Consider the following 15,952-nt stretch of genomic DNA (forward strand, 5'->3'; position numbering starts at 1 on the left):
TTTGTGTGACGGGGGTCGCCGTCACACAAACGTTGAGAAGCACTGGTGTAGAAGAAGGGTCTTCAAACGTGGCCCTTTTATGACTTGTGGACTTCAACTCCCAGAATTGCCTGGCTGAGGAATTCTGGGAGTTGAAGTCCACAAGTCATAAAAGGGCCAGGTTTGAAGACTCCTGGTGTAGAACATCGTATTACTGTTCTTGCATCCTTAGATGAAAAAACAGCACCCAGACCGCACAGAAGGAGAACAAGGATGTGTTTCCCATAAACAGGGCCCCGAACGACAGTCAGGCCAGTGACACAATCAAGGGGCAAAGTGTAAAACTGTTGGCAACACAAACTTTGGCCCAGCAAGGCTCTAAAAAAATTGGGAGGAAAGTTCAAGTCTTTGAGGAAAACAAGGATTCTCTCGAGTCCAGACACGTTTTATAAAGGTAAGAGGGATCTCGGAGTCCTAGTGGACAATCACTTAAATAGGAGCCCGTCATGGGCTGCAGCTGCCAAAGAAGCCAACACAGTGCTAGGCTGCATTAACAGAGGGATAGAATCAAGATCACATGAAGTGTTAATACTACTTTACAATGCCTTGGTAAGGCCACACCTGGAATATTGCATCCAGTTTGGGTCACCACGATGTAAAAAAGATATTGAGACTCTAGAAAGGGTACAGAGAAGAGCAACAAAGATGATTAGAGGACTGGAGGCTAAAACATATAAGGAACGGTTGCTGGAATTGGGTATGTCTAGTTTAATGAAGAGAAGGATGAGGGGGGACATGGTAGCAGTGCTCCAATATCTCAGGGGCTGCCCTAAAGAAGAGGGAGTCAAGCTATTCTCCAAGGCGCCGGAAGGCAGGACAAGAAGCAACGGATGGAAATTAATCAAGGAGAGAAGCAACCTAGAATTAAGGAAAAACTTGCTGACAGTTAGAACAATTAACCAATTAATTTAAAAAAAAAAGAGGAAGGGAAGAAGATGGATTAGGTTGTTTCCAATTCCAGCAAAGATATACACAGCCTTGGCTGGTTCACTCACACGGAATGGATATAGATATGGCTGAACTATAACTTTCAAGTTGTTGAGGTTCCTGGAACTTCTTCATGTCTGGATCATCTTGGATTTCTCCTGCAACATGGAGCTTGGTCTTCTTTCGGCTTTTTTTCTCCAGTTGATGTTCCATCATCCTCAGCCATCAAAGAGAAGGAAGCTTTGTTGAAATTCAGTCAACAGCTTAGTTACTTCTTCTCCTTGTGCCATATCCGTTATCGGACGTTGACGATCATATTGGCAATCCTGTTTTTATCAGCAGCCGCACGAAAAAGTGCTGCTGAGTTTTGTCCAAACCAGCCCCTTAGATTTTGAAGCCATGATGTTCTTCTTCTGTCTGGACCTCATTTGCCTTCAATATTTCCCTGGAGGATTAAATGGAGTATGCTGTATTTTTCTCGGTGTCACATCACATGTCTGAAATATTCTAATTTTCATTTTTTAATTGTTTTGATGATTTCTCTTGGCTTTCCCAGGCAGCTTATCACCTCCTCATTTCTGATCTTGTCAACCCAGCTTATACGTAACAGCCGCCTGTAAATCCACATTTTGAATGCTTCTAGTCTCTTCAGGTGGCCTTCTGTCAGAGACCAACTCTCTACTCCATAGAGCTTAGTTCAGGGGTAGGCAACCTCAGCTCTTTTATAACTCAGGAATTCTGGGAGTTGAAGACCATGAGCCGAGGTTGCCTACCCCTGGCTTAGTTACTGCTGATTGAATTTCTAGTGTGCAAATCTTGCCATCTGGAGGTTAAAGCTTGAAACTACAGCTCTTCCAGCAGGCACCGCTATGGCCATTCTTTGTGATTCACAAACTTACACTAACAAAGGAATATCTCATGTTCACAACTGCCACGAAACCATAACAGGCTTAGCAAACCCAGCTACAGGCTGGAAGGGACCTTGGAGGTCTTCTAGTCCAACCCCCTGCTCAAGCAGGAGATCCTATACCCTTTCAGATAGGTGGCTGTCCAGTGTTTTCTTAAAAACTCCTAGGGTTGAAGCATTCACAACTTCTGAAGGCCAGCTGTTCCACTGGTTAACTGTCTTCGGTATTAGGAAGTTTCTCCTTAATTCCAGGTTGCTTCTCTCTTTGATCAGTTTCCAACCATTGTTTCTTGTCCTGCCTTCAGGTGCTTTGGAGAATAATTTGACCCCCTCTTCTTTGTGGCAGCCCCCAAATACTGGAATACTGCTATTCTGTCACTAGACATACACAATTCCAGCCATCATTCTGCGACTCTCCCCAATAGAGAAAACTGCCCCTCTGCACACCCAACCGTTTGCTTAGTGACTGTTCCGTTATGACACACCTCTCCCAGTTTTGAATTTGAATTGGGTGGGAGTGTACATTACTTAGATGCCTTTGCAAAGAAAATAAACAAATTCAGGATCGGGAGGGTAAATTAAAAATAGGAAATGTGCCGGTGACCCCTTGATCTCCCTCCGAATTGTGACCTTCTTCTCAAACTTTATTTAATCATTAAATTCTGTTCCATTCACTAAAGCTTGATTTGGACTTGGCTGCGACCGTGTGAGGGCGTTGACCCTGCAAAGGGGTTGATGGATAAGTGTGTGATGTAAAGTAATTGCAGACCTGCCAGTCTCAACCACGTATTGTGTAGAGACACGCTACTTCCTGCTGGGAAGTTTTCTGTGCTTTGTCACTTGAGCGCCCCCTACCCAGGAGGTGGATATTTGCAGAAGTATACTGTAAATGCCTCTTTCCCTGAACAACGGACACACACATGGACCAATGATGGAGAATACAGGTAATCCTCCACTTACAACCACAATTCAGCCCCGAATTTCTGTTGTTAAGCAAGACGTTTGTTGAGTGAGCTTTGCCCCATTTTATGGCTTTTCTCACCACAGTTGTTAAGTGAAACACTGCAGTGGATAAGTTAGTAATCTGATTATTAAGGGAATCTGGCTCCCCCCATTGACTTTGCTTGTCAGAAGGTCACAAAAGGGGATCACGTGATCCTGGGACCCAGCAAAGGTTGTAAATATAAACCAGTGGCCAAGTGTCTGAATTCTGATCACGTGATCGTGGGGATGCTGCCAAGTTTGTAACTATGAAAAATGGTCAGAAGTTACATTTTTCAGTGCCGCTGTAGTTTTGAACGGTCACTAAACAAACCATTGTGAAGTCGAAGACTAGCTGCATTTGTAGGTCAGGGTTGAAATAAGAGAATAACAACAACAACAACAACAACCTGCAACATAACACCCCGGACTTAACAATTGTCGATAAAAAAGAGAAATAGTGGATGTGGCAGTGCCTGGAGACAGCAGAATAGACGAGAAAGAACTAGAGAAGATAACAAAATACAAACACCTACAAATAGAAATAAAAAGACTGTGGCAAAAGCAAGCAAGGGTAGTACCAATAGTCATAGGTTCCTTGGGTGCAATCCCAAAACAACTGGAGCACCACTTGAACACCGTTGGCATTGACAAATTTGCCATTAGTCAACTGCAAAAGGCAGCCTTACTAGGAACTGCTTCCATCCTGCGACGATATCTGTAATACCATCACACATCCACATCTGCCTATCCCAGGTCCTTGGTAAGGACTCGATAGGTAGACAAAATGCCAAATCCAGTCTGAACATCTGGCTAACTGTGCGATGATCAATAATAATAAATAATAATAATAATAATAATAATAATAGGAAGAAGAAGAAGAAGAAAGAGGAAGAGGAAGAGGAAAGAGGAAGAGGAAGAGGAAGAGGAAGAGGAGAGGAGAAAGAAGAAGAAGAAGAAGAAGAAGAAGAAGAAGAAGAAGAAGAAGAAGAAGAAGAAGAAGAAGAAGAAGAAGAAGAAGAAGAAGAAGAAGAAGAAGAAGTCGGAAGGGATCTTGGAGATCATATAGTTCAGGGGTAGGCTACCTTGGCTACCCCCAGTATGATTCATGGACTTATGACTCATGGACTTCAACTCCCAGAATTCCTGAGCCAGCATGGCTCAGCATGGAAACCTCTCCCTTTCCCCTCAGCATGTCTGGCTCAGGAATTCTGGGACAAGTCCACCAGTCATAAAAGAGCCAAAGTGGCCTACCCCTGTCCTAGTCCAACCCCCTGCTCAGGCAGGAAACCCTACACCATTTCGGACAAATGGCTGTCCAGTCTCTTCTTAAAAACTTCCAGTGTTGGAGCATTCACCGCTTCTGGAGGCAGGTTGTTCCACTGGTTAATCTTTGGTGCTCTCTGACCTTGGTTGTTTTCTTGCAGACGTTTCATTACCAAGCTAGGTAACACCATCAGTGTTAAAGACACGTATGTTCCCTGACGTGCAGGGACACTTTGAAGTCTAATCCAAGCTTAACCATTATGGTCCCTCCCTCCAGCCTCACTGCCCCAGTGTTGGATTCCAGAAGGTTAAGAAACAAAGTGTTTTATTTTGTTTGACACAGAAGCCCGGCTCCCCCTCTGTGTCATTCATAGCCCAATAGTCCCGCCAGGTGACGGAGGAAAGAGAGCCTCAAGTCTTAATGCAGCACAGCAGGCCGGATCTAAGGTCAGGCCAGGAGTGCCAGTTGCTCTATTTGCTAATGAAGATAAAACTAAATTAAAGCAAGAAACCAGAGTTACAAGGTAGGTCCGTCTTCGTTTTGGAATCAGTTCAAGCATTTGAAGCAAACAGTTGCATTTGGCTGTTACCGGCTTCATTGTGTCTCGCATAAGAGTGCAGAAGCGACAGTGGGAACTTCCTAGAGGTCCTGAATGTGGTTGATCTTGAGAAAAGAGATGTGCCTTAAATAGGTACATCCTGGATTCCGCATTTGAGGTTCGCAGGAACTGCAATATCTGTCAAAGAGGAGAGAATGGAAGCATTAGATCAGACATGTCAAACACAAGGGCCAAGGGCCAGATGTGGCTCACGAAGTGGTTTCATGTGGCCCGCGAAGCCATCCTGGAAACAGTGAGGGAACGGCCCCCGCTGCCTTGGCCCTGGCCCAGGCCGGCCGGGAGCCAATGTAGAATTTTGTGGTGGCCATCTATGCTGAAAGGCATTCAGTCTTAGCTCCACAAGGCCGTCCAGAAACAGCGAGGAACCAGCCCCTGCTGTGTCGGCCCCACCCCCTGGGTGCATGCTGGGGAGGTGTCACCCTTTGTGAGGAATGAAGAAATGGACTATGCCTTGGCGCTTGCCCCGGTCCCCCCCCTTCTGCCAGAGACCCTCAGATCTGTCCCACTCCTGCCCAGGCTCCCACAGGCACCCTTGACGTGAAGGATGTAGACCTGGCCATGCCCACCCAGTAGGCCACACCCACTCCACCCACGCCCACCCAGTAGGCCGCGCCCACCCTGGCCACACCCACCCAGCCCCCTGAGGGCAACTGCAATGCTGATGTGGCCCTCAATGAAATTGAGTTTGACACCCCTGCATTAGATCATGTGAAGGACGCAGAGATTTGCGGACCAGCAACATCAGGGATGAGAGATTTTGACCTCCTGCCTTTGGGGAAGACCCAGATTATGACTGTTTATTCTGAAGTAAGCCCCACTGTGTTTTAGGGGGCCTGGCAAGCTAGGAGCAGCATTCATGTAAACTCCTGAACTGGATCAGTTACAAGCAGAAAAGCACCATTTGTATGATAGGTAAAGTGGGTTAATTTATCGAAGCCTGGAATTCTGCACCAAAGGAGCAACCAACAAGCATATTAATTTAGATCCAGCATATGAATATGTAAGAAACCAGACCATTCAAACTCCCAATGAACAAGAGAACCAATCAGCTGCTCAGAATTTATTTATAGCTCCAAAAGAACACCCACTGGCACACAAGACATTTATAAGCTAAGGACATGGTACTTCAAACTTGGCGCTTTTATGACTTGTGGAGTTCAACTCCCAGAATTCCTTAGCCAGGCACGCTGGCTGAGGAATCCTGGGAGTTGAAGTCCACAAGTCATAAAAGGGCCAAGTTTGAAAACCCCCGTCTTAAATCTAACAAACAAAATGAAGGCTGGCTGAAGAATTCTGGGAGTTGAAGTCCACAAGTCATAAAAGGGCCACGTTTGAAAACCCGTCTTAAATCTAACAAACAAAATGGAGGCTGGCTGAAGAATTCTGGGAGTTGAAGTCCACAAGTCATAAAAGGGCCACGTTTGAAAACCCCCGTCTTAAATCTAACAAACAAAATGGAGGCTGGCTGAAGAATTCTGGGAGTTGAAGTCCACAAGTCATAAAAGGGCCACGTTTGAAGACCCCTGGCTAAGGAGACTAGGACAAGAAAATCCTGCTGCTGATGTTAGCTAGTCTGGTAACGAAACGTTCAAAAACTATATTGAAACAAGCTGACAAAAAGTGGGTTAATATTTATCTGAGATGTGGGTATGGAATATACACCTACATATATACTTTGTGTATGTGCGTGATGTAATGTATATATAAAGTATTTGTGTGTGTATATATACAGTACATATACAGTGTGTATGTATGTATAGATAGATGTGTGTGTGTGAGACAGAGAGAGAGAGAGAGAGCGCATACACACACAGTATACACAGTGTGTGTATGTGTGTCCGTCCGTCCGTCCATCCATCTATCCATCCATCCAGACCATTTGGTTTATGGTTCAACATACTGCACCAATCAGAAAATTGCAAATCGAAAATAACTTAATTTGCTCTCCAGATTCAGCATATTGCACGATCCTAACCAGACACTACCTCAGCTTGCCGCCTTAGCCATTTGGAAATCAATCACAGGAGAGCAATTCCTTTCATTGGGAGGATTTCGGTTCTACAATTTCTTCCATAAAGACTTTAGCGAAATTTCCACCACCCTTTTTGGACTCTGGAGCAGGGGTCTCCAATCTTGGCAACTTTAAGACTTGTGGACTTCAACTCCCAGAATTCCTCAGCCAGGCAGGTTGGCTGAGGAATTCTGGCAGTTGAAGTCCACAAGTCTTAAAGTTGCCAAGGTTGAGGACCCCTGCTCTAGAGGTTCTTCCAGAGGAGCCATAACGTGAAGCAGATTGTAGCCCAAAAGGGACCCCCACCCCCCCTTCTTCTGCTCCTCTCTCTGAACAGAAGCCAGCCTCACCAATCTGTTTGGGTTTGGGTAAGTTCAGATTGTTCATAAGCTCAACAAAACCCTCCTTGGACAAGATCAGACGAGGATTCAGAGTCCGTTCTTCCTCCACCGTTGACACCGTTTGGCCTGGAACGGAGGAAAAGGAAAGAGATTAGACCAGTGGTTCTCAACCTTTTTAATGCCGCGACCCCCAACCGGTCGTAAGTCGAGGACTACTCAACCGGTCGTAAGTCGAGGACTACTCAATTGGTACAGCACCGTTTGCAGAATAGGACTTTTGGCAGGCTCAGCAGGGCAGAGGCAGCCTGGACAATTCCTATTGGCTTTTGAAAGCCAATAGAATTAGACTCTATTCAAGAGAGTCTATTCTATTGGCTTTCAAAAGCCAACAGAATAAAAGGGAGTAGCACAACTAAGGAAAAGGGGGAAAAAATTGGCGGACTGCGTTGTTTTGCGACCCCTGTGAAATGGTCGTTCGACCCCAAATGGGGTCCCGACCCACAGGTTGAGAACCACTGGATTAGACGTTATTGCCCATATAATATGCATTAATTTTAAGGTTTTAGTTCATGAAGCCTCATGCCGTAACGCAGTGGGTATATCTATGTCTAATTAAGAATATTGGTTGCAATAATAAAATCAAATGCAAATTAAACTTAAAGGGAAAAAAAAGAATGGAATAACGAGTAAAAAGTGCTCACCAACTCACCTGTATAGTCGTGGGCAGGATAGATCAGGCAGTCACCTGGAAGCGTGAAGATTTTCTTGTGGACTGAGTCGAACAGAGTTTCGGCAGAACCTGGAGAAGAGAATGGAGCTATAACCATGAAGCAGATTCTTTTTTCTAATATAGAGCTTAGAGCAGGATGCCCTGGGGGGGTATATTCCCAAATCCTATCCTGCCAAACATTAGGGTGCAAACCATCTCTTGTAACCTATGAGTAAGTCTCCTTCACGCAGTCAAACTCTCTAGAGCAGGGGTCTTCAAACTTGGCCCTTTTATGACTTGTGGACTTCAACTCCCAGAATTCCTCAGCCAGGCATGCTGGCTGAGGAATTCTGGGAGTTGAAGTCCACAAGTCATGAAGGGGCCAAAGTTTCCCCCTTGCTGGCTGAGGAACTCTGGGAGTTGAAGTCCACAAGTCTTGAAGGGGCCAAAGTTTCCCCCATGCTGGTTCAGGAATTCTGGGAATTGAAGTCCACAAGTCTTGAAGGGGCCAAAGTTTCCCCCATGCTGGTTCAGGAATTCTGGGAATTGAAGTCCACAAGTCATGAAGGGGCCATAGTTCCCCCATGCTGGCTGAGGAACTCTGGGAGTTGAAGTCCACAAGTCATGAAGGGGCCAAGTTTGAAGACCCCTGCTTTAGAGCAACTAGAATTTTGGGTCACCTGGGGAAAAGAGCGTGCATCAAACAGGTATGCATAAATCCAGTTTCAAACTTCATCAAAGGCAAAAATGTTCTTCTTCAAGTGGAAAAAATGACCGTTTCTAAAACAAAGTGGACTTTGCTCACCCTTCGGGAGGGTCTACAATGTTTACACGTTGTGCAGAATAAGGGAAGTAAAGTCCAGGGGCAAAATTCTGAACTATTCTTGGAGATTCCAACCAGAAATGTAGTTTTGGTCCTACTATAAAAATCTCCACTCTCTCCCAAGGTGCACAGCTGCAATGTGGTTCATAGCCAGACCCCCTAAGTCTTCCATACCTTGTTGAAAGTCTGTCCTCCCGCATCCCCGGATCAGCAAGGCATCTCCTGTAAAAGCCATAGTCTTATCATTCAGCATGTAGGTCAGGCAGCCGTCCGTGTGGCCAGGGGTGGAACGCGCTTCTAATGCCTGCAACCACAGTAGCATGTTACTAACATTCCTAGAGCCTGTCTCACTAATACTCATATTAGTATTCTGTTCTTGTTTCCTCCCTAAAGTAATAGAATTACAACTCCAGAATTCAAAGCAGCAAGGTTCTTTGGAAATGCTAGACAACATAGTCCAGGGATACGCAACCTTGGCTCTTTTATGACTCGTGGACTTCAACTCCCAGAATTCCTGAGCCAGCTGTGCTGGCTGAGGAATTCTAGGAGTTGAAGTCCACAAGTCTTGAAGGGGCCAAAGTTTCCCCCATGCTGGTTCAGGAATTCTGGGAGTTGAAGTCCACAAGTCATGAAGAGGCCATCGTTCCCCCATGCTGGCTCAGGAATTCTGGGAGTTGAAGTCCACAAGTCATAAAAAAGCCAAGATTGCCTACCCCTGACATAGTCCCAACACTCTTTGGATATGTATCACCTTAACAACATTCTCTATTGAAGCCCAGGCTATCAAACCATAAAAGAAGGTTGTTTACAGAGAGTCCTCAAATTAGCACCATAATTCAGCCCATAATTATAAATACCTTTTTCATCATAAATACCTTTTTCGGGGTCCATCATAACTTCAAACAGTCACTAACGTGACCAGTCATAAGTTGAGGACGTTATGCAAATCATACCCTAACAGTCATGGCCATTTAGTTCTCATTAAAGGGCAAGCAAAGCTACATTTCCTCTTGTGGCATGGAGAAGAATTCCAGTTTTGCCCAAACTGAGCATGTGGATAAACAAGGGCTCTGAACCAAACCTATGACTTTGTTGTTGTTGTTGTTAATTGCGAAGTCGTGTTCAACCCATCGCGACCCCATGGACAACGTTCCTCCAGGTCTTCCTGTCCTCTACCATCTTCTGGAGTCCATTTAAGTTCACACCTACTGCTTCAGTGACTCCATCCAGCCATCTCATTTTCTATCGTCCCCTTCTTCTATTGCCCCCAATCTTTCCCAGCATTAGGCCCTTCTCCAGTGAGTCCTTCCTTCTCATTAGGTGGCCAAAGTATTTGAGTTTCAACTTCAGGATCTGGCCTTCTAAAGAGCAGTTGGGGTTGATCTCTAGGACTGACCGGTTTGAACACCTTGCAGTCCAAGGGACTCGCAGGAGTCTTCTCCAGCACCATAGTTCAAAGGCCTCCATTCTTTGTCGCTCAGCCTTTCTTATGGTCCAACTTTCACAGCCTACATTGCAACTGGGAAAACCATGGCCTGGACTATACGCACTTGTGTTGGCAGGGTGATGTCTCTGCTTTTTAGTACGCTGTCTAGATTTGCCATAGCTTTCCTCCCCAGGAGCAAGCGTCTTTTAATTTCTTGGCTGCAGTCCCTATCTGAGGTGAAATTGTCTAAAATGAACTCGAAAGATAAACTTCCACAGGACTGGACCCCCAAAGTAACTTCTAGGAAGTAAATCTGTCCAAGGGGAGCTTTGCAGAAGTACGAGAGAATTAAGCAAGCCTGTTGATGAACTGTTGGAAAATAAACTAGGAGGCAGGGTGGAGTCCAGGAAGTGATAAACATATTATTTCTAAATGAGAGGAACTAGCAGCTTCACTCTATTCTGTCCTGGGCAGGCCCCCTCTCACATATTGTGTCCACAATTTATAAAGAAGGATTCAGAAAAACTGGACAGAATTCAGAAAAAGGAGAACAAATATGAATAAAAGACCAGTCCAATTTACAATGGGGGTGTTTGCTTAACAACCCACGATAGTACTGGTTTTGTAAAATTGGGTTGATCCACATGACCAGCCTGTTTTTACGATTGTCACAACTTTAAAACTGTGTTGGGCATCCCGTTCCTCTTTGTGCTACTTTATTCTCCGGGAATCTGTTCACAGACTTACAAAATCTCCAAATTTGAGGTGATAGCCTTCTTGGATCAGGAGATCAGCGATGGCTCCACTGTCCTTGGAGATGACACTACGACAGCCTGGGAGAAGCTGCTTCAGAAGTCCCGTGCCGGAGATATGATCAGCGTGGCAATGGGTGTTGACTAACAAGGAGGAGGAGAAAGACAGGGCTGTTTTCTTAAGACATAAGATCAAGCCTCCAGCCCAGTTTTTTTACACCTTTTGGATGAGCTTACAGGTTGTCCTCAACTTCTTTCAACCAGCAAGCACATTGAAAGGGTATAGGGCAGGGGTAGGCAACCTTGGCTCTTTTATGACTCGTGGACTTCAACTCCCAGAATTCCTGAGCCAGCTATGCTGAGGGAAAAGGGAGAGGTTTCCAAGCTGAGCCATGCTGGCTCAGGAATTCTGGGAGTTGAAGTCCACGAGTCATAAAAGAGCCAAGGTTGCCTACCCTTGGTCTAGGTTTATGCTAACCACAGAGCCCAGCTCCCTCTAGGCCAGGGGTAAGCAACCTTGGCTTTTATGACTCGTGGACTTCAACTCCCAGAATTCCTGAGCCAGCCATGGTGAGGGAAAAGGGAGAGATTTCCAAGCTGAGCCATGCTGGCTCAGGAATTCTGGGAGTTGAAGTCCACGAATCATAAAAGAGCCAAGGTTGCCTACCCCTGGTATAGGGTTTTCTACTTTTTTAAAAAATATATATTTTATTGGTTTTATAGTTTTAACAACAAAGTACTTAAGACACACCGTGGTGTTTGGGTACACAAAGATTCCAACATAAAATCACACAATAACAGCTCAACTTAATACATTCGCTATCATCTCTCTATTTCCCTCAAGTAACATAGTAAATTTAATACATTTCATTTCTATCCTAAAATTTTATTACTACTAAACCTGTATATTAAAACTTAAAATCAATTTCAATTACCATAGTCAGATAGTGTTTTACATCAGCATATTATCACTTCAAATACCTCTTGCAAATATATTCAAATTCTTAATCCCTCTCATCCCTTTTTTAATCTGGTATAGGGTTTTCTACTTGAGCATGGGGTTAGACTAGAAGACCTCCAAGGTCCCTTCCAACTCTCTCATTCTGTAACAGATGAGCCATGAACTTGAGACCAGATAAAAAAATATACAGAAAATTGTTCCCCCTAAAATTTACTTTTAGTCTCAAAACGGTTTCCTTAAAAAGGAAAAACATTATGTACTCTTGAAAGTAGATCAATATTCCTTCAGCTGATAACATTCAGAAAGGTTGAACAACAACTTTTAGGTTTCCAAGCGCTCCCCTTTCCCCCCTCCCCCAATCATTTACCCCTCTCCAGTTATATCATGGCTATTTTCTTATGATCCTTACAGATCATGATTGCTGGTTTGTTTTCCTTTCCTTTGTTTGTTTTTCCCACAAAGAAACAACTCACCTGCATATAGCAAATTAAGTCCCAGTTGCTTTACCAATGTTGAATCACGTTTAGCTGTTTCTAAAACGGGATCTATCAGAATGGCTTCCTTTGTCTTCATATCAGCCAGCAGGTAAGTGTAAGTATAACTTTCTGATTCAAAGAGCTGGTAGGTGGAGAAAAAACAACAAGAACTTAAGTCCATGGAAGGGATAAGTGAAACAGTCCAGTTGTATCTAGCCATACTGAGGGGAATTCTGGGAATTGAAGTCCACAAGTCTTAAAGTTGCCAATTTTGGAGACCCTTGCTCTAGCCTCAGGAACAATTAAATTAAAATGAATTTTTTTTATAATTAAATGAAAATAAACTACTAAATTTCCATTGTACCCAATGCCTTACATGAATCGCTACCCATATTAAATCTCTACCATGAGTTTTAATTCATTACAATTCGCTAAAATTATCTTCATTGCCTCCTTGTCTCAGAGAAGCTGCTATATTACAGCTGCCAAGTCTGAAAAGAGGTTATTTCAAATTATATTCCTCATGAAAGGATAGATACATGAAAGAACAGGTTCCCTGGATTTAAATCTGTCATTGGCTGCACAGAAGGTTTCCATGATCTAGGCCAGTGATGGTGAAACCAAGGCACGGGTGCCAGAGGCGGCACTCAGAGCCCTCTCTGTGGGCATGTGCGCCGTTGCCCGAGTCCTAGGCTTTCAGCTGGGTTTTATAAAACCTTTTCGCTTTAGGCTTCCGCTGCCGTGTGCAAAAAAAAAAGAAAAAAGGTTCAATCAATCAGTCAATTTCAACTTCTTGCGGGAAAAAAAAGATCTTGCAAAGTTGGAATTGATTGAACTTTTTAGTCTCACCCAATCTGCCGTTACCACCGCAGCCACACCCACCCAATGGGCCACACTCATCCAATGGGCCATACCCACCTGGCACCCGGCGATGCATAAGTGGATTTGGGGTTGCAGTTTGGGCACTCGGTCTCTAAAAGGTTCGCCATCACTGATCTAGGCCCTGTCCAGATCACAGTCTGTCCTCAACTTACAACCATTCATTTAGCAAACTAGATGGCAAGATTTGGGGGAGGAGACCTGGGCCATACCCATCCTATCTGATCTGGTGGGATGGGCAGATATTCTTAAGGAGAGGCTGCCCCACAAATAACCAGGCCCTGTGACATGTAACTTTAAAAGTGATAACCAGGATCATAAATTGCACCTACAATAAAACCGGGAGTCCCACGGGTGCTGTTCAAAAGGCAACTGGACTTTCTTGAGGGGGGGGGGGGTTCCTTGAAAATATTTCACTTGTCCAAGAACCTTTTTCAGTTCTAACTTCAGTTAAGAAAGTTGTCTTTTGGAAAAACACTTTTGGGACAACTAGATCCTGGATGATTGAGAATCTTCATAGACAATAAAACTGGGAACCAGGGCAGCCCACACAATAAAGGTATATAACATGTGCAAAACGTCTGGGCACTCAATACTGTGCAGTCCCTGCACTCTGGACAATACACTGTAACTTCTAAGTGGTCTACAAGGGCAGCCCCATGCTTTTGGGCAGGAATGTCAGCTTCTCCCAGATATCATTTAATAATTAGGCAGGGAACATTAGAGGAAGCGAAAAGATTGCCTTCAAACAAATCACTCTAGCAATTGTGTTTATGGCCCTGCAGGGAAGTTTGGGATTTAACTGAAGGAAGCGACACTGTGTCGCCGTCCTCAGCGGGTCAGAATTTTGGATGACCCCTCTAGGATTCAACTGCTAAAAAGAGCTAGATTTGAAAGAAACAGCATTCATTCTACTAACTGAAGACTTGTAGCATTCCTAGCAATTTCCATAACAAGCCTTTGAGAGGGTGGAAATAGTCATTTTAATACATTTTAATAAAACAAGATAACCAGCAACGTGAAACTCCATTTCATCTCTGAATTCTTAGTCCACTGGTTGACTCATACGATATTCTGAATTAGAAACTAGGCAACTGGGTTGAACTGAGCATATTGTATGGACCCAAGATGGCATATGTGATAAGAACTATTGTTCTGTTGACCTCAGAAATCACGTGAAGCCCAAAAATTCACGTTGCTGGAATAAAACCCTGGATAATAAACATGGGTGTGACTTTTAGGAGTTCATGAATAAAGTTATTTATTCATCCATATACTTCGTCTCTCTTCAAATGTTTTATCAATGGCCTTAGCTCCAAAATAAGTTTGAAAAGCAAGGCAAAACATAAACAAAAATAGAAATCTATTCTATATGGCCCACTTTTATTTAACTACACTTCTTTAATTCACGGGTTATTCTGCAAGACGATGGAATTTTCTGTTCTCCCTAGAGATTTTTGATGACAGGGATCTTTCGGTAGGAAAGATCTATAAACTGATATAAAGAACGCACAGAAGGGAGCGTAACTGTCCTTCACATCTTGCATTTCTCTGAATACCAAAAGGTAGTGACTACCATGGTGCTTCCCCACTCATTATAGTCATTTTAATACCGCATTTTAATAAAACAAGATAACCAGCCATGTGAAGCTCCATTTCCACGCATACACACAAAAAAAAAACCCAATTTCCTGATCTGCCACGGTTAAGAGCCTTGGAGCCCGGCCCAAACCAGGCAACATTTGCAAACTCCTCTCCCGCATCCCACTCCCCTGCCTGCCTTGGATTACAACACCCATCCTCCCCTCCCCCGGCCGCGGGAGACGGCAGCCCAAAGCGAAAGCAAGGGCAGCGAAGGCGGAGTTCCTCCTCGAAAGAGTTCCAGAACGGCGAGCGTCTGGCCCGTCAGCTGCTGCCCAGTGCCCGGGGTGCCCACCAGCTGTGCGGGCGTGCACAGCTCACCTGTCGGAAGAGCAGCCCGCGGGGTCGGGCAGAGGCGGCGCAGTAGCCTCGCTGCGGGAGGCTGGTGCGGGGAAGCGGCGGCCGGGCGCCGGGCAGCGGCTGGCTCAGGAGCCGCAGGGTAGCGGCGGGGCACCGCCGGAGCAGCCACTTCATCGTCGGGTGGTGCTGCCTCTTGATCCCGCGCCGGCCTTCGAGGAACCGGAGGGAAGGGCGAAGCGACGCCCTTTAACATCGGCTGGGCTGGGCTGGCGGAGGGGAGGGGACGCGCCTCCTTAAAGGGCCAGAGGCGCCGAGCGCGCGCGGGCGGGGGGCAAGCCTCCCAGATCCGGACGGACTACAACTCCCGGCAGCCTCTGCCGGCAAGACCAATGGGAGGAATGCTGGGACTTGTAGGAATTGATTCCTCCAGGTAGGTAGGTAGGTAGGTGGATGGCTGACTGAGTAGATAGATAGATAGATAGATAGATAGATAGATAGATAGATAGATAGATAGATAGATAGATAGATAGATAGATAGATAGATAGATAGACGGGTAGACGGGTAGACAGACAGGTAGACAGATAGATAGATAGGTAGACAGATGGGTAGACAGATGGGTATTTACGTAGACAGACAGACAGATAATCTATCATAGATAGATAGATAGATACAGTGCTTTTTTTGTAAAAAAAAAAAAAAAAAAGGTGCCGGAACTCACACATGTCATACAACCCGCCTTGCCTACCCTATAAGGTTCCATCCAAAAAAGGTGCCGGAACTCCGTTCTGGACATTCTATGAGAAAAAAAGCCCTGCATAGGTAGGTAGGTAGATGATAGATAGGTAGGTAGGTAGGTAGGTAGGTAGGTAGGTAGGTAGATAGATAGATAGAT

General features: G+C 44.9%; 1 protein-coding gene across 1 annotated transcript; it reads right to left on the reverse strand.

The window, feature by feature from the left end:
- Window positions 1-4,428: 4,428 nt before the first annotated feature.
- Window positions 4,429-15,319, reverse strand: ETHE1 (ETHE1 persulfide dioxygenase). Its single transcript, XM_039364361.1, has 7 exons — window positions 15,081-15,319; window positions 12,237-12,381; window positions 10,798-10,946; window positions 8,799-8,928; window positions 7,802-7,891; window positions 7,102-7,218; window positions 4,429-4,857 (listed from the first exon to the last, which is right to left on the reverse strand). Exons 1-7 carry the CDS (start codon window positions 15,231-15,233, stop codon window positions 4,805-4,807), a joined length of 837 nt encoding a protein of 278 aa, XP_039220295.1. The 5' UTR covers window positions 15,234-15,319; the 3' UTR covers window positions 4,429-4,804.
- Between the last annotated feature and the right edge of the window lie 633 nt (window positions 15,320-15,952).

This window comes from Crotalus tigris, unplaced genomic scaffold (genome assembly GCF_016545835.1).
Source record: "Crotalus tigris isolate CLP2741 ecotype Arizona unplaced genomic scaffold, ASM1654583v1 scf7180000019753.2282721675:598951, whole genome shotgun sequence".
In the NCBI taxonomy this organism is placed as follows: Eukaryota; Metazoa; Chordata; class Lepidosauria; order Squamata; family Viperidae; genus Crotalus; species Crotalus tigris.

Excerpts from the sequence above, each read along its gene's own strand:
- ETHE1 (XM_039364361.1), bottom strand. The coding sequence starts at position 15,233 with ATGAAGTGGCTGCTCCGGCGGTGCCCCGCCGCTACCCTGCGGCTCCTG. Across the intron at positions 10,947-12,236 it reads ACTTAATTTGCTATATGCAG|TCAACACCCATTGCCACGCT; the intron begins GTGAGTTGTTTC and ends CCTCCTTGTTAG. Across the intron at positions 8,929-10,797 it reads ACCTCAAATTTGGAGATTTT|GCATTAGAAGCGCGTTCCAC; the intron begins GTAAGTCTGTGA and ends CTGTGGTTGCAG.